Source organism: Kickxella alabastrina (assembly GCF_025024165.1).
Source record: "Kickxella alabastrina strain RSA 675 chromosome Unknown BX661scaffold_10, whole genome shotgun sequence".
In the NCBI taxonomy this organism is placed as follows: Eukaryota; Fungi; Kickxellomycota; class Kickxellomycetes; order Kickxellales; family Kickxellaceae; genus Kickxella; species Kickxella alabastrina.
The window spans coordinates 341117-358825 of NW_026251481.1; the positions used below are offsets into that span (position 1 = coordinate 341117).

General features: G+C 41.1%; 4 protein-coding genes across 4 annotated transcripts; all 4 read left to right on the top strand.

Annotated features, from left to right (window-relative positions):
* Positions 1 to 895: 895 nt before the first annotated feature.
* BX661DRAFT_142870 (uncharacterized protein) lies at positions 896 to 2128 on the top strand (the record flags this gene model as incomplete). The annotated part of the gene is made up of 1 exon (XM_051532971.1): positions 896 to 2128. The coding sequence occupies one exon, from the start codon at positions 896 to 898 to the stop codon at positions 2126 to 2128; it is 1233 nt and encodes a 410-aa protein (XP_051391925.1).
* Positions 2129 to 8923: 6795 nt separating this feature from the next.
* On the top strand, positions 8924 to 9392 carry BX661DRAFT_182021 (uncharacterized protein). Its single transcript, XM_051535870.1, has one exon. The coding sequence runs from the start codon at positions 9011 to 9013 to the stop codon at positions 9239 to 9241; it is 231 nt and encodes a 76-aa protein (XP_051391926.1). The 5' UTR covers positions 8924 to 9010; the 3' UTR covers positions 9242 to 9392.
* A 4481-nt stretch (positions 9393 to 13873) lies between these two features.
* On the top strand, positions 13874 to 14749 carry BX661DRAFT_205214 (uncharacterized protein). The gene has a single exon (XM_051538586.1). It carries the CDS (start codon positions 13881 to 13883, stop codon positions 14424 to 14426), a length of 546 nt encoding a protein of 181 aa, XP_051391927.1. The 5' UTR covers positions 13874 to 13880; the 3' UTR covers positions 14427 to 14749.
* On the top strand, positions 14435 to 14749 carry BX661DRAFT_182026 (uncharacterized protein). The gene has a single exon (XM_051535871.1). The coding sequence runs from the start codon at positions 14456 to 14458 to the stop codon at positions 14711 to 14713; it is 258 nt and encodes an 85-aa protein (XP_051391928.1). The 5' UTR covers positions 14435 to 14455; the 3' UTR covers positions 14714 to 14749.
* Positions 14750 to 17709: the final 2960 nt, after the last annotated feature.

Sequence of the window (17709 nt, forward strand, 5' to 3'; positions counted from 1 at the left end):
GGACATAAATAAAATATTTTCAGTAGTACGCAGAAACGATCATAAATTATCGTGGCATTTGTTGCTCCTCTGAAATCAATGTACACCGAGTCCCGTGTTTGCCATATCGCAGGTAAAGAGGCACACATGCAATATTGGCCGAGTTACATGCACATTATCGACATAATCGACTCGAACGGTGTAATTAAAGCACAATAATCCATAACTAAAAAATATGAATAAATGGCGGAATGGTAAGCAGCAGGGCTTGTGTTATCAAGCAACGCCTCCACTCAAAGCAGCCTTCCCATCGTTCTGCGATTGTGGTTATTCATTTTCCGCCACCATGTTGCGCATTTGGTTTTTATTGCCCTCATCACTTACTTTTGATTGTTCTTTTTACCATCCAGTTGCTTATCAACATTTATATTCCAATTAGCGTTACATCAACATCATTTAATATAACCATCATCCATTTAAAGGCCGAGAAGCTTTCTTATCTCAACCATTTGTTCCGCCATCAACTGACCACATCACGCATCAGAATCATTACCATTTTTAAATCTAGAAACTAGGCCTAGCACCATTCTTCATATATATTCGTTATTTTCTCTTTCATCTCTTGCCCACTGTCACCACTACCACTCAGTTTGTCTCTTTTTCAGTTTTCATCAATCTTTCTTCAAATATTACTTTCTCTGCATTATTTTTCATTAAACAAGCAGTGTCATTTATCTGCGCATTTATCCATCCTTCTACTGCCATTTTATTGTAGTATTTGTCCAGCCAGATAGCCAGCTGGGGCTTACTTTTTGCTTTTTTTGCGACGAGTGTCGGTCTTGGTATTTCTTTCCTCTACTCACAGTTATCAAACGGTCTTTTAATTCTTATCATTTTCAAACCAACTACGCCCAAAATGACGCAGGTGGATGGCCCCATTACGCAGTTTTACAACTGCCGCATCCTCAAGGATCATAAACTGACCGACGATTATTTGTACGTCCAGGGCGGCAAGATCATCGACCCCGAAAAAATGTTTTGGGACGCAAAGCGCAAGCCCGACGTCCGCATTGACTGCAAGGGATGCATAGTTTCTCCTGGATATATTGACGTGCAAATCAATGGTGCTTACGGTTATGACTTTTCGAACGATACAGATATTATCGATGAGGCTGTGAGCAATATTTCCAAGGGATTACTGCTGCAAGGATGTACATCCTATTGCCCTACTACAGTCAGCTCTAGACCCGAAGTCTATAAGAAGGTTCTGAAGCACCTCGGTCCGCGTAATGGCTCTGTCGAAAATGGCGCCGCTATTCTTGGAGCACACATCGAAGGCCCATTTATTTCACCCCAGAAAAAGGGCGCACATGAGCTAGAGACGCTGCGCACAGCCAATAACAGAATTTCTGACTTTGACGAGTGCTATGGTCTGGATAACCTGCGCAAATATGTGGCGTACGTGACTATGGCACCCGAAGTTGAGGGCATTCTGGACACAATCCCTAGGCTCATCGAGTCAACTGGAATCAACATCTCGCTTGGCCACTCTAATGCCACCTCAGCCGAGGCTAGCCAGGCGTTTAAGAGCGGCGCTAACATGATTACACACTTGTTCAATGCCATGCATGCCTTCCACCAGCGCGACCCGGGTATTATTGGGCTACTTGGCGCTGCTGATTCGGGCTCACGGCCATTCTACGGGATAATCTGTGATGGCATTCATGTTCACCCACACTCAGTGATGATCGCTTACTACGCGCACCCGGAGGGCGCTTGCCTGGTTACCGACGCCATGTCTGCGCAATGCCTCCCCGATGGGTTCTACAAGCTCGGCGAGATGGACGTCGACGTCAACGATGGTCATGTGTACATCAAGGGCACCGATACGATTGCCGGCTCAATCATTACGATGGCCGAGTGTGTCCGCAAATTCATCAAGTTTACAGGCGCCTCCAAGGTGGAAGCCCTTGAGAATGCTACTTTGCACCCCGCGCAGATGCTGGGTATTGCCAACAAAAAAGGCAACCTGGTCCACGGTGCCGATGCAGACATTATCATCTTGGACGACAACCTTTGCGTCCAGCGCATCTTTATTGCGGGCGTCGAGGCCACTGCTGAAAACGTGCATTTTAACGAGAAGATATAGCTCTATGGGCCAACAACAGCAGTTCATTTTACTTTTGCCATCACATATCATTTAGCCAGTCATTTTTAGTTCAATCTGGTACCACTTCGCGTTTGGTGCGACTTTCGATCTCACTTTTGCACACAAATTCAATATTATTTCTTCACATGTCCAATTTTTTTTAAATAAAATCAGGTATCATAAAAGCATGCATTACTAAGTGCAGCTAGCCAGAGAACACACACTGACACACAAGGCCAGGCAACAGCAGAAGTATAAAAAGGCAGTCAAATAGCAGCATAATTAACACAGGTGACGGAATCAACGGGTGCCTGGCAGCGGCTGTTGATGATAAACAGGTGCAGGAAAACACATGTGGAGTCAGAAGCCAGTTGGTCAACCATCTTGAAGAGATAATAATACACAAGAAATAAAAATAAACAAAAAAACAAAAAACCGGTGAGAAAAATAGAAACTATAAGCAGTATTATCTGTTTTGATTTTGTATTTATGTGCATGTGTGATTGACAAAAAATGCAAGTCAAAAGAGAAAACGGTGAAGATATGTGCAATTTGGGGTTTGTGTTTGTGTTTGTTGAAGTACAAGTTCAAGTACAAGTTTAGGCTTTAATATGACCTTGAACTTGAGCTTGAAAGGTAAAAGGAAAGTGCGTTTTATGGACGTAAAAAAAGAAATAAAGAAAGAGAAGTGGGAGATGAGAGAACTTGGGCGCAATTAATTTATCCATTCATTTTTGCTTCTCTGCTGTGCGACACGCACGCATTCCTTTTTCCCTCGTCCAATAAAAAGTTAGTCAGCGCCATTTTGAAAATTATTGCCATGAAATGCTGGCTCCAGCGCGCTTGTGCAATGTGGCCACAGATATAATTAGTTTGCAGAATATGGGTATCAAAATATCATTTCAACAATATTTAAAATAAGCCAAAACACAAAGGTAAAACTAGGAGGATAAAGAGAGTGAAAAATGAATGCAACTGCGCATTAAGATTTCCTCAGGCTGAATGCTTCCAGCCATCCAGCCAGCCAAAGACAGTTTAAATTTGCTCATCGTGCTATGCGCACAGTTTGCAGTTAGTGCGCCAAGGTCGGGTTGTCCCTGCTATTGTGTCCCATGCGGCTCACATTCGAAGAAACGTCTGCAGCACGCCCATGGTAAGATCTGTAATTGATTCTGGTAACTGTGCTCATAGGCGAATCAGCATTTATCCAAATTAGCGGCGTGTGCCCTATCACAGGGCCAGGCGGACGCCTTGCAAACGACTGTGTCGAGGAATTAGCCCAACTCTCGTAGGCAACATTCAAGTGCTCCGTGGGTTCGGCCAAGTGCCCGTTGGAAGCCTCTGTCTGTGTCATGAACTCGGCCTCAATGTACTCGCTGCGCTGCATTGTGCCCCAATACTCCGGCTCACGAGTGGCCTAGTCAACAAGAACCTGTGTCCGCTCATCCGATCGCTGTGTAATAATGTTTTGGTTCCTCAGACCCCTCTTGCACAGATTATTGCTGTGCAGCTGCTGGTTGGCCTTGGACAGCATGCGTTTCAGGGGTATAACAATGGTTGCGGAGCTGCGGTCCCACCCATTGTGCTCAGCCAGTATCCTGCTAATCTTGCTGCTGAAATCGGCCAGCTCATCCTCCAAAGATTTGTTGGCTTTTACCACCCTCGAAATTCGGCGCTCAGGTTGTGAGGTGCGCATCTGGCTCTGGTTTAGCAGAGCATTGGTGCCGTTTATTTTAGTTTCCAAAGCTTGGTTGGTATTTGCTGCTCTTTGAATGTGACTCTCAAGGCCCAAAATATGCCTTTGACTCTGATTGTACAAAGCATTCACATATTGCAATTGAGCGCGCAAATCTGTGTTCTTGTTTTTTACACGCGTGTTGTCTGCCTCTACCTTGGCCAGCTGGGCGTTGATGCCAGCAAATTCCCCGAGCTCAATACGAGCGTCCTCGAGCTGCTTGCAAAGAGTATCAGCAATATCATTGGCGGCAGCAACCTTGGCCTGGATGGGTCTGAGTTTGGCCTCGGGTCTCCTGCACTTGTTCTCAACCATCGTTGTATGAGTGTAGGCAATTGAGCGCTGCTTGTAGTACATATCAATTTTTTTCTGGGATTCCAAATCTGCTTTGTTCAGCTTCTCCATCAAAATGGTGGCGTTGACTTTGGCGACATACAGCTATGTGCAGAGGTTTTTATTATCAGTTCTGACGTCCTCGGCAGTGGTGGTGGCTGCTGCAATTTCGGCCCTAAGCTTCTCGTTTTGGGCGTAAAGATTACTGTTATCGGCAGCAGCTGTTTCCAACTTTATGCAAAGCGCCTTAATATCGTAGTGCATCTGCTTTAGCTGGTTTTCAGATCCAGAGCTGGCGGAAGTAGAGCTAGCAGCGACGGTGACGGCAGTAGTGGTGACTGCAGTCACAGACTAATAACGGAATGCATTATGCCCGGAAGGCAGCTGAAGAAGCTTTATGTTCTTGAGTTTTGCTTTGGACAAGTTGTCCATTAACACGCTTATCGTTTTGGCAGAACCCTTGCAGTGCTCCTCACATCTGTAGCGTGCGTTGGCGGAATCTATCGTCCTGCGTCGGATATCAGGGTCTTTCTTCAATACAGAGTCAGTCTTTTTGCGCAGCTCTGAACGCAGGTCGCTGATAGTTACCTTTGCTTCTACGCAGAATGAGCAGAGAGAGCAATATGACTTAAATGTAGGAAGATTCGGAGAGGAAGCGCTTGTGCTGGTGGAAGAAAAGGAAAAAGAGTCGTTCATTTTTATACGAGAGTGCAAAATGGATATAATAAATCAAAATGGAATAGAGTTGGTGAATTTCAAATTGTAAGGTAACCTGTGATAACCAAATTATGTTAGGGCTAATGTTAATACAACGGCGAAAGCGATGGTGATAGTGAGAACTAATTGCAAAAGTGAATATCAAAAGAAAATTTAATAAAAATTGAAAGAAAAGAGTTAAAGTAAACAAAGCTGAACGACTGCCGCCATTTTATATTATTTTTATAGGAGCGAAGCCACTAATTTTCTTGAACCAAAAAATTCTCGCACAAGCGCATGTTTGGCTTGTGTGACCAAAGGATTACGCAAACCATGCGACTTAAGGTATTTCCTATTTGGATTAGCTTATTTTGGCCTACCTTTTTTATTCAGTGATTATCAACACCTGCATGCTTATAATTATACTTTTCTAACACTTACATGTACTCTTTTTGAGCTCAGACCACTTGTCTTTGTAGTTAACCATTTATTGGCGCCCAAATCTGAAAATGCCCCGTATAACCACTAAATAGCATAAGCCTGTACATTGTTGGGCCTATCCGTGAATGCTACACAATTGAATTGGACAAGCAGATGCACTCTTATTTCATCTCCGCATATTCTGTAGAAACGGTTACTTCCGCGTATAAGCATTGCCAAAGAAACAATTCAGGAACCGTGAAAATAGTCAGGACACCGCCTCGGATTAATAACCCAGAACTTGTTGCATTGCAATATGATACTGTGCCATCCGGTTTAGTTCTGGCTTATATTATAATACAAAGAGATATCATCATCCTATTTGAATGCTTAAAAATCGCAATATTAGTCAGTACCAGTCAAATCCTCAATAGCCGATGGGTGCACTGTCAATCAAATAAAGAAAATGCGGCCTTTATTCCTGAGCAACAATCATGTTTAAATAAGTAATTAGATATAATAAATACCAAAATGGCCAAATAACTTTTCAAATAAACATATGTTATTGATAAAAGCTCCGCTGAAGTGGCCAAGCGAGAAAGTAAAGACAGTAGAAATTCCCTGCAGCAACACTGTCAGCCACTTATTGTGTACCAGGGTAATTCATATTTATTATCCACAAATGGGTCAAAAACAGGGATTCTGTAGTGCCACATAGATAAATGATAAATTATAGATATAAAAATCATTTACATGTGTTATGATTGTGTTGAGTACAATGCGAATAGTGTTAAATGATATGTATAAGTTTTTCAATAATTTTTACTACCAAGGAAATCAAAAGTAGAATTAAGGTCAGCTTCGACATATATATATATATGCGTGTGTGTATGCCATTCCCGACCTTGCCCTGTTCTACATAATAGCCGTTATAATCACTGATAACGTGTACTGGCTTTTTTGCAAGCAGCTCAAATATTGGGTGTGTCGGTGTTGCAATCTTTGCGTGTGCGCGCGCGTTATAGAAGGGGGATCATATCTGGATGTTATTATTGATCCCCTGGCCTAATACTCCATGTTCATATTTGCCTTCTACCAGTTGGTATGCAAACAGAAAGCAGTCACTTGAATCTTAATCTCAATATTCACCTCCATGTTATTTGGCTGTGCAACACCGTATGTAAAGGTTAAAAAGATTGTTTCAATAAAAGCCAAGTTGGGCAGAACAAAATAGAACAATAAATAAAACAATGAACACATATTAGAAATGAATAAATGGCATGGCTGTAAATGTGTCCATTCATTCTAAGCCAAGATGAGGGGGTGTATGCGAGTGTCATAAAATATTTTTTCTGACAAGAGCCAAGAGTGCCTAATGCGTCAATTATGCGAATGATTATTAGAAAAATGTTTACCCTAATAGCTCCTGAATTGTAACAGCCATTTAAAACAAGTGGATGTATTTATCTCCAGTGCTCTTGTAGTTTTCATGTTTCTCCCGGGTCTCCTCAAGTTTTGGACTGCCGCGAGGTGCCGTAATTAGTGACACCCTGATTTATATAAATGTTATATATGTACATTTTTATTTTAGGCACTGAGTCGGCAAATTACACGGGCTGTCGAGCTTTGTTTTTCCCGGGCTTTGAGTTAAACTGGGTATATTGTTAGCAGCTAGTTTTAGAGCATTGTAGTCGACTTTCCCTGTAATACCCAATGCCTATCTGGTTTATTAGACACTAAGGTCCCTTCAGGAATACTTTAAATTGTCCTTGCCGCATGTGCGTCTCGCTAGTTTTAAAGCTTCATGATATCGAATACTATATTGCCGCCTGTTTAGTGGACCTTTGTAAGCGAGGTAGCTACTTCCATTGGTTTTGTTGCATTCTCTAGAGCGTTTCACATATTGACTCACACTCAGGCTTAATAGCGGGCATCCAAACTATTATTTGCGCACTTTGAAAAAAACACTGTTTAATGTCTTATCCAACGTCTGTCTTGCTGTTTGTGCGGCCTTGGCTTGTTTTTACCTTGTGTTTAAATGAAACTTGAATACACCTGGCGCTCTAGTCTTGTTTCTGCTGCTCAAAAAGCCCCCTATGTCACCGAGCAAAGTCCATTGCTGCTAAAATGTATTGTATGTATTATTTACTTTTACTATGTGCCTGTCTGCCTCCTTGTTTTTTTGGCGATGCTTCTCAACCCGCCTTTTGCTGGGTTTGCACTTGTTTCCCTTTTGGCTGGTCAGCTTCCAGACTCTATCCTTTTGCGGTACATGCGGCCTCATACTTTCCAATTTTAAAGTAGTGTTGTGCTAGCAAAAAGCGCATTGTTGCTGGTCAATTAATAATAATTTTAATACTCGAGAAATAAATAGATGAAAAAAGTATGGAAGAGAAAAAAGGCTGTTTTGCTCATATGCGCTGATTAATCGCTGCTTTATTCGCGGGTTTTACGCAACGAGCCAGCTGCTTCGGTGTTTAAATAATTAGCTTGTTTATTTTAACTAGCCGCTGTGGGTGTTTTGTTTGTATGTAACCGGTGTTTTAGACTTTGGGCTTTTTAGACCGCTAATGTACTTTTAGACAATTTTACAGCGTATATATGCTGAATAGGCGCACTGAGTTTCAATAGAACGCCTGCACCGTTGCAGCTTGTCTTTAATGGGAAAATAACTTACGCAAAAAAACATATTTCCGGCTCTTTGTCCCTACCACATAATATATTTTTCTTGATTAATACTCTCACCAGCTTATTTTTCAGTCACAAAATACTTTAACCCTAATAAAGTACATACGGCCGTCTTTCTTTGTTTTTTGCCAACGGCTTCCACATTATGCCTGAACAATAAAATTAACCTTTAAAAAAATAAAAGTATTGAAAAAAGTGGAAAAAGTGAAAATGAAAATTCATGACAACTAAAGAAACAAAAACATCTGCAAAAAGTTTAAAAATAGGGCAGTGGCTTTTCTTCAAACAGCGGCCATTTTGACAAAAGTGCATACTTATTTATTGTCGCTTATTAACTATCCTGCCAAATTTGTTGCCAAAAAGAGAGACAAAAAAGCAGATAAACACGACAAACGCGACATACAAATACAAGAAAGCAGGCGCTTGAAACCGGTATTCTTTTTTTCCTCACCTATTTTTAAATTAATGAAATCAAAAATCAAAAATGCTGTTTGCCACTTCTCTTATTCTGCATCCTCTGCTGACACTCTCACATTCCTTGTATCCAACGGAAACTGCACCAACATCATACACTGAGCTGCCGTCCTACGGCAACATAAACGTTCCCTGGGTGGATTTGATTAAGCCAGTTTTGCTAGTAGTTGGGTTTGTGGTGCTGTCTTTTTGCTTACCTTTATATTTTGGCCAGGGCGCCCAGGGCTATTCCTACTACCACCGTGCCTGGTGATATTTTTGCTGTTGCTGAGCCCAATGCTCTTGATTTAGCTACTGTGCACAATGCAACCGATTTTGCTGCCACATTTGCTTTGCAGCTTGTTGTGGTCAGACAACATGTTTATTTGGCACCGCTTGTTTATTTTAAGTTGCATGCTCTCTGGCCACTTTTCCCATTTGTTATGAAAGCTGTTCGTTCAGTTCCGCTTGTTCTTTCCAAGGAGCGCATTCACTGGCCACTGCTTGTTGCCCTATGCTTTGGGCCAATTGTGTTTGCTGGCTAACAGCATCATTACATGCTTGCCTTCATGTTACTTGATGCTGCTGGCCAACGCGGGTATGCAGTGCCACCTGGGGCAGCTCATATATTTAAGCTGTCTGATGAGACGCCCATAGAGCTGCCCACGGAGTCGCCTATTGAGCCACCTGCCGAGCTGCCTACTGAGAAACCTACTCGGCTGCCAACTGAGTTGCCGTTTGCGTTTGACAGATGGCCCAGTTTTACTGTATCACTGATTTTTGGATAACAGCTCATTGTATACAGTTTGCTGATCAGTGTTAAGCATCGGGTTGTTTCCACCACGCTTGCCAGCAACCCTTGACATGAATTTGCTAACTTTATTCAAGGTCGTCGCACAATCACTGTTAACGAGTGTATTTCATAAGTATACTAAGTTTATATTTCTAAAAGCCTGGAAAAGAGAAGAGCGAGAACTAATAAATGTTGTTGTTTTGCCCTTTTCATGGCTGTGAGTCTTTCTACTCATAAAGAAAAGGGCAACTGATGGGCATTGCCTATAAAGGAAATTTGTGCCCAACAATCACTATGCATGAGAATGCCTCAGATATTGTCCAGGGAGAGATAAATGCCACAATTGACTTTTGAACTTGATGCTGCCATTAGCACCAAGATTTGTTGATACATTTTTTGTCAAATGTGATCCTACGGGTGTTTTCCGCCTGCTCTCATGTTTTTATTGTTGAATCCACCCTTGCCTCAATGTCTCTAGAGGCACTGAATGCTTCATCCTACCCACTACTGATAAGTGCTGTCTGTCTCACTCGTCCGCTGTCCCTGATGTGGCCGGCAAGGTGCTCTATCGGAGGAAGACTTTCCTGATCTTGTCTCCAAACCCGACACCAGTGACAGACTCCATAGCCTGTTGGGAGCGACTGCCATTTAGTAGTCTTGTATGTGTTTGATGCATGAGTCAGCGCCAATAAGACATTTGAGACTAAAGGTGTTTTCTGCTTTAGACAGGGTCATTTGACCAAGCAGGGTTTCGTGTGATGGCACACATCTAGCAGACACATGTAGCTTTGAAAATTGGTTGGAGTGCACTTGTTCAGTTGTTTTTTGCAGCTTAGCTTTTTTGTCACAATATTCTCTTAATAAAATTTTATTTTTTACTTTTGAACAATTTTAATTAAATATCGAATTTTGTAATGCTGAAATTATTTTAAACGAAAAGAAAAATGGGTAAAAGCAAAAAATGAAAAATATAATCTACCTTAAAATGTAAAAAGGACCAATTTTTTATAATTGTTTGTGGGCACACATGTTTGAGAAAGCTTAAACTATTAAAAATATGGCTGTACACAAAGCGTTTGAACTGGTATGCTTCCAGCGGCGGTGAAAATCCGATGTGCCAATGAATTGGGTTGATGTGCGCGCATGCTTGGCTAAATGGTCTGCTTTTCCGTTACCTGGGACACAGCTATGGCCTATCACCCAAAATATCAGCATGGTCACACATAGGTGGATAGGTGCATTGTGTCAGACTCGTTGTTTTTGTGTTGTACGTCTTGCTGGTCCAAGAGCTCCTGTACCAGCCTTATCTCTGCGTGCAAACTAATAAAAAGATGGGATTATTGTCCCAGGACACTATGGCAACCATTGTATTAAGCGTCAGAAGCTCTGCAGTAATCAACAAGAGTGATTTTTGGTGGTTCTTGCGAGTAAGCCAACCTGTGATACAATAAAATGTGTGGTGCCCAACACAAATTTCAAGCCACTATCTTTTCTTTTCAAGAATCGAGATCGCCCTCATGGCCACTATACACATTTCTGTTATTGCTGTAAACATCAAGGAACACCATGATGTTTACAGCGCTGCCCCCTTTTTCAGTTCCTTAAGTAATTTTTGATACTTGAATATATTAATTTAGACCCATATTTTTATAGAGCACAACAAAAAGTACTGTTGAGTAGTTCAATGGTGATTGATTCATTAACTAATCACCAGTTAATTCCTTGGATATGCGGGAATTCATACGCACATATAAATATTAATGAATATAAACAGTGGAGGCTGTTCATCATTTAGCTTGCTTTTAGTTGCTTCTTAATGAATACTTTTTATCATAACAATTGGGCACTGTTTATGTTGCTCGTTCTGTCTCATACAGGCCAGACCAATGTGAATAATGTATTTTAACCTGACTATTTGTTTGCTACAAATGCGACAATTCAACACACATACTGCAAATTTTCTGGACAGCGGCTTAATCCAGCTGAAAACCGCTCAAAATTGGTTTATAGAACTACTCACAAATTGTTGATTGTCACGGGGTTTTGTCTAGTTTTGCGTTACAGGCAAAGTGGCTTAGTCCAAAGTATGGCTATTCGTGGTTTCTTACATTGAAGACTCGAGGCTTTTTTCCAAGGCAAATGGGAGCGTTGGTCATGCCACGATGGTCGGCTTTAATTTTTCCTGATGCCTAGCTATTTTTGGACTGGAAAGTGAAAATGCCATCTCTGTGATTTTATTTTGCTGTGGGTCCGCTTTAGGCCCTGTGCATTGGGTATCGACAAAAAAGCATTGTATTGACTTTTTGGATTGGCGCACGTCATTGCACGTCCAAAAAAGCTTAAAAATGATGGCTGGCCATGTTGCTCTCAAACATCGCGAGCGTGCTTTTTTTGTCATCAATGTTTGGTATTTTTTGCGGCTTTGTTGAGTGGGTGAGGGCTGCAGAAGCATGTTTCTGTTTTTCATTACGCCATAGCTTTGTTCATTTTTTGTTTAGATTTGTTTTTGGTCATGTCCGGATGCATAAACACACTTCCGAGCTTCCGCCAGCTTTAATCCAAGGGCGCATCCGTGCATTATTTTTATTGCTTGCCCTAGTTCAGCCGGGGGCATTATAAACGCAATCTCGGCACTGTCAAATAAAAACAAAGGACAAGGGGCAATGGACATTGTCGGATCACAGTCGGAAAATTGCCTTTTTCATTGTCCTCCTTATTCGAAAGAAGCATAAAAAGAGAAAAAAGCGCCATCAGTTTTTCTTCCCCGGCATGCGTAAATGAACAATTGCCAAAAAGGCAATGCTTCGCAAGCCTGCAGCGTTTTTCTGTTGCGCATATTGGTTGCTTGTTTGGGCCAGCGCTGTGCCTTGCGCTTAACGGCATAATAACAAACGCAAACGCAGTCATAAAATATTCAGATATATGCGATCGCTTTATTAATTTCGCCAAAAAGACGCCCATCATCGCTCGGTCATTATTTAATATGATATCTGCCAATCATTTTCATATATGCCAAGGGCAATCCATATCGAATTTGGCAATATGACAGCATTTAATGGTGTCTAAATATTTCGACACCTTGCCTGCCCACTGCATGCCGCAATCGAGCTAATTGAAAAGCCAAGGTAAATCCCAGCCTGCAGGATTTCCAGGCCTCGTGATTTTATACACTTTACAGGGCATGTCGATGCGCAGTTACACCGTGTGTTGGTGTTAGGAATATAAAAGGAAATTAAAACGCACCTGCATCCTCGCTAGAGGTGTTGGGCGTCAAACCACTGCGAGAGGCTGCAGACCATTTGCATTTTGGGAACATGCAATACCATGAATAATCATACGACTTTTGTCTTAGATGCCGCTGACTTTACAAGCCATCGCAGCTCTAACTTTTCTGTTGGCACTCTGGACTGGGTAGAGTGCTGGCGACTTGTATTTTTAGCCTGATGGGGTGGTATACTCGTGCCAGATGGCGCTTTTTTGTTTGTTCGGATGATAGTAATTTATGCGCAAAAAAGCGCCGTACAGAATCTGTTTTACAATCCCTGTTAGAAACCAGAGGGTTTTCTACCACCCCCCTCCCCTGATGATGCAATTATCCCCCGTCCTCAAAAATGTTCACGTCACTGCCAACGCACCATGGGGGTGAAGCCCTATTCTGCATATATTTCATTGTTGGATTATTTACTTAACACATCTAAGCAATGCATGCCTCTGCATGCTGGTGTTGGAATGTAGGCTTTTTGGGCTTTGCCTGCATGCGTTTTATGCAGTCTCACTGTCTGCTCCTATACCAGTCACCCGTACTCTGGAAAGCGTAGCGCTGCTTAAAGGATAGCAAAGAGCATTACAACCTTTTTTAAAAAAGACTGACTGGCCCAGCTTGCGCTTTTATTACTTTAGAGATGCACTCATATTTTTGTCGGAATATTGATGAAAGGTCGCGCTTTCCTTTTGGCAGCCATTAAACTTTTGTTCGCACAGCGACGCTACAGCTTTGAGCAGCTTATAAATATCCACTGCTGATATCACTTTATTGTGTGGGCCAGTGGATTCTGACTCAAGGGAGAGAATGCCAAATGGGCCATACTTTGGATTGCATATTCGGATACCACTGTGTCGATGCAAAAAATGTCAGTTTTTCATTTTGATTGCTTTTTTCTACTTTTTTAGTATGAAAAATACCCAAAAAACATGTGTAAAAAGCACATAGAAGGCCTTTTTGCCCGGAATTTTTACACTATGTGTAGATAAAATGGCAGTCTTTAAAAATTGTATTTAATTTGTAGAAAAAGTGGCAATAAAGAGAATAAGAAAATTTTCGGCAATTTGGTAAAAACAAGCCAAAAATCCCAATCACGCGCAATAGAACAATGGCCAACTCGGGTTGAATTTGAAAAATGCATAGGTTTGATTACATTTTAAAATATGGAAAGTCGTCAGGAAACAAATGTATCCATATTAAAAATAGAGCCGAAAACAAAAAAGCGGAGAGGATGAATATAACGGCAAAAGCAGCAAGGACAGCGAGAACTAAGCGAACTGAGAACATTTAAAATGCGACAAACTGACGCCTGCTCACGATTCAATTCTTTTTTTCTCTCAACTATCTTTCGTATTATTATAAATTATTCAAAATGCTTACTATTACTTTTCCTCTCCCGCCTCCCCCACCAACGGCATCCACCAAGCTGCCCTCATTTGAGATTTGTAACGTCAACTGGGAGGAGCTGGCTATACCAATTATCCTCATTTCTGTATTTGTGTTTACTTTTATTGTTATTTACCTTTATCGTTTGGCCACAGCACCAAAGGCCAATGCCATTTCCACTATGCCTGGTGGTATTTTTGCCGCCACCGCCGATGATACTGATAATGGCGTCGACGCTAATTCTCCTGATGATGCTGATTATTCTGCCCCCACAGATGATGCCGATTATGCCGCCGCCGCTAATGCAATTCCGACTGCCAGACGCAGCTATAGATCCTATCTCGCGGAAATAGCAGGATTGGACCCATCAGATTGTGAAGGATGCAATACTGAGCTCACTGATGAGTCCGATAACGAGCTCGATGCCCTTTTTGCTTTCTATGCTGCTGAAGATGCCAAGCGGGATGCTGAAAATGCCAGCTATTATGCTGAGCAAGCCATGGAACTGGATGATATTATCGCCAGTTTGTAACTCAGCCATTATTGATTCAAGAATAGGTAATGCTACAGTTGACTTTTGAACTCGATGCTGCTACAACCAAGGTTCTTTGCTGTATATTGTTTGCTACAAGTAATGCTGTGCATGTTTTTCTGCCTGTTTCTATATCCCTGTTTATTGTTCAATTCGCCTTTTCTTTGATGTATTTAGAGGCGCTGGCTGCCTCATCATACATACTACTGATAAATGCCGTCTGCTCCACTCGTTCGCTGTCCCTGAAGTGGCCGGTGAGGTGCTCTATCAGAAGAAAGCTTTCCTGATCTTGTCTCCGAACCCGACACCAGTGACAGACTCCATAGCCTGTTGGGAGCGACCGCCATTTAGTAGTCTTGTATGTGTTTGATGCATGAGTCAGCGCCAATAAGACATTTGAGACTAAAGGTGTTTTCTGCTTTAGACAGGGTCATTTGACCAAGCAGAGTTTCGTGTGATGGCACACATCTAGCAGACACATGTAGCTTTGAAAATTGGTTGGAGTGCACTTGTTCAGTTGTTTTTTGCAGCTTAGCTTTTTTGTCAATATTCTCTTAATAAAATTTTATTTTTTACTTTTGAACAATTTTAATTAAATATCGAATTTTGTAATGCTGAAATTATTTTAAACGAAAAGAAAAATGGGTAAAAGCAAAAAATGAAAAATATACTCTACCTTAAAATGTAAAAAGGACCAATTTTTTATAATTGTTTGTGGGCACACATGTTTGAGAAAGCTTAAACTATTAAAAATATGGCTGTACACAAAGCGTTTGAACTGGTGTGCTTCCAGCGGCGGTGAAAATCCGATGTGCCAATGAATTGGGTTGATGTGCGCGCATGCTTGGCTAAATGGTCTGCTTTTCCGTTACCTGGGACACAGCTATGGCCTATCACCCAAAATATCAGCATGGTCACACATAGGTGGATAGGTGCATTGTGTCAGACTCGTTGTTTTTGTGTTGTACGTCTTGCTGGTCCAAGAGCTCCTGTACCAGCCTTATCTCTGCATGCAAACTAATAAAAAGATGGGATTATTGTCCCAGGACACTATGGCAACCATTGTATTAAGCGTCAGAAGCTCTGCAGTAATCAATAGGAGTGATTTTTGGTGGTTCTTCCCTATATAACAGCCTATGGTTTTTCTTTATTACTCGTGGCTAAGGAAACAATATTTGCAAAGAACATTGCCAGCTAGTCAAAAATGTTGATTTACGAGCCGCTCAAGTGCACTGATGTCTAACGCATGGCACGTATATTTGTGCTTTTCTGACCAAAACACATATTGCAGCTTTTGCTACCTAATCGCTAGTGCCTTTGCCCTGCCTGTGATAAAGTTGGGGCGTGTCAATTGTGTGGTGCCCAACACACATTTCAAGCCACTATCTTCCCTTTTCAAGAATCAAGATCGCCCTCATGGCCACTATACACATTTCTGTTATTGCTGGCTGACATCAAGGAACACCATGATGTTTACAGCGCTGCCCACACAGCGCTGCCCACACAGCGCTGCCCCCTTTTTCAGTTAAGTAATTTTTAAGACTTGAATATATCGATTTAGACCCACATTTTTATAGAGCACGACAAATTGGGCCATTATAGCAATATTTGTCTGTCATTTGTAGGCGCTGTAGCATGTGTTTGTAATCTAGCAGCCTACTACAATCCACTTGAAATTTGCCATTTACTGCAGTCTTTTCCTAAAGTGCATTGAATTGATCAGTGTCAAATGTTTTTCTGTCAGCTATTCTGGGGTTTATCGTCCAAACCTGTTGGCAATGCACTGCGACCATTCCGTTATACCAATATAGATTCTATATAATGCTGCCACAATGACTGAGCTCAAATGGGTCAGTGAGGTGTGTCAACGGGTGTCTAAAATGCTTGACAGATACATTTTTCTAATACATTATCTGGAGGTGTGGCAAAATGTCAAGGTGATATAAACTTCTGTGTGGCTGAATGATTGGAGTATTGTGCCCACTGCATGGCGATGGGGAATTCCAGCAATCTGAAGGTATCGGAACATGCCTCATGCCCGTCTTACTTGAAAGTGCCCCGATTGAGACGTTGAAAAGTATATATTTATAACCATATAATCCTTAATAACAGCAAGCAAAAAAAGCAAAAAATATAAGGAACCCCCGAATGCTTACATAGACGTATATTACCTTCTCTGTCTTAAAGTCAAATCATATGATTTTGAATAGTGGGAGCAAGCGTTTTAGACGAAACTCCCTACATATGCACCGTCCGTTATAAGTTTTTAACACTGTCTCTGCCCTGCGCTTAACACACTGCCGCAGCAAACTTTGAGGTACGCACAGTCAAAATAAAAAGAGAGGGTGAGTCTGTGTGTGTATGTGTGCTTTGGCAACCGCTCCATGTGCCGTTATGCGCCCGTCTGGTGATATACGCTGCTGTATAAGAATAAGAATAAGAATAAGAATAAGAATAAGAATATTTATTTGAACAAGAATAGCAGTGAAACAAATAAGTAGATTAGCTTGCAAGTGCAAATGCAAGTGCAAATGCTTTTCATTCACAGACTTTTATTGTCTGGGTCTGAGCAATCAAAGCAATCCGAGTTTATTTTTCCGTTTTCACAACTACACTGCTTGAATGATGAGATTTAAGTGTGGATCTTTTGTTTACGATAGTTTGTAGCTCTCTTTTAAATCAACTCTATCTATACAAGGCTTTATTGGAATGATAATAATTTTAATAATAATTTAATTATCTGAGATTAATTAAATTAATCAGCTGATCCGTCGAATAATAATGTATGCTTGTATAAGCCTGCATTTTGTAAAGCTCCATGAAAGCGTTCTCTTATTTTATCCATGCTATTGCGTTTTTTATATTAACTATTTATTATTCACTACTTACTATAATATATTATGACTTTTTCAACTAGCGCTGTCTGTGTATATGTGGTACCCATACATCATTTTTAATGTACATTTTTAGTATTTGTGATGAAGACTATGCTTCAGTCGTGTGTATCGACTGAAACAGTGTTTTCTACATTATTTTTTAAAAAAACTTTTCATTTTACACCACTATGAATGAAAAGACTTTTATTGTATCAATATACTTTGTATTAAAACTATTTTTCAGATTCACTAGGGAAGCCTCCTATTGAGTCCTCCCTAATTGCCCTTTTATAGGCAATTTAAAACTTTCTTGAATACTACAGTATAAATTCCCATTCAGCATTAATGCAGTAGTTTGTGGCCTCTTGGCTTAAATGAGCTTGTGTGATAATCTGTTTTGGTATTAC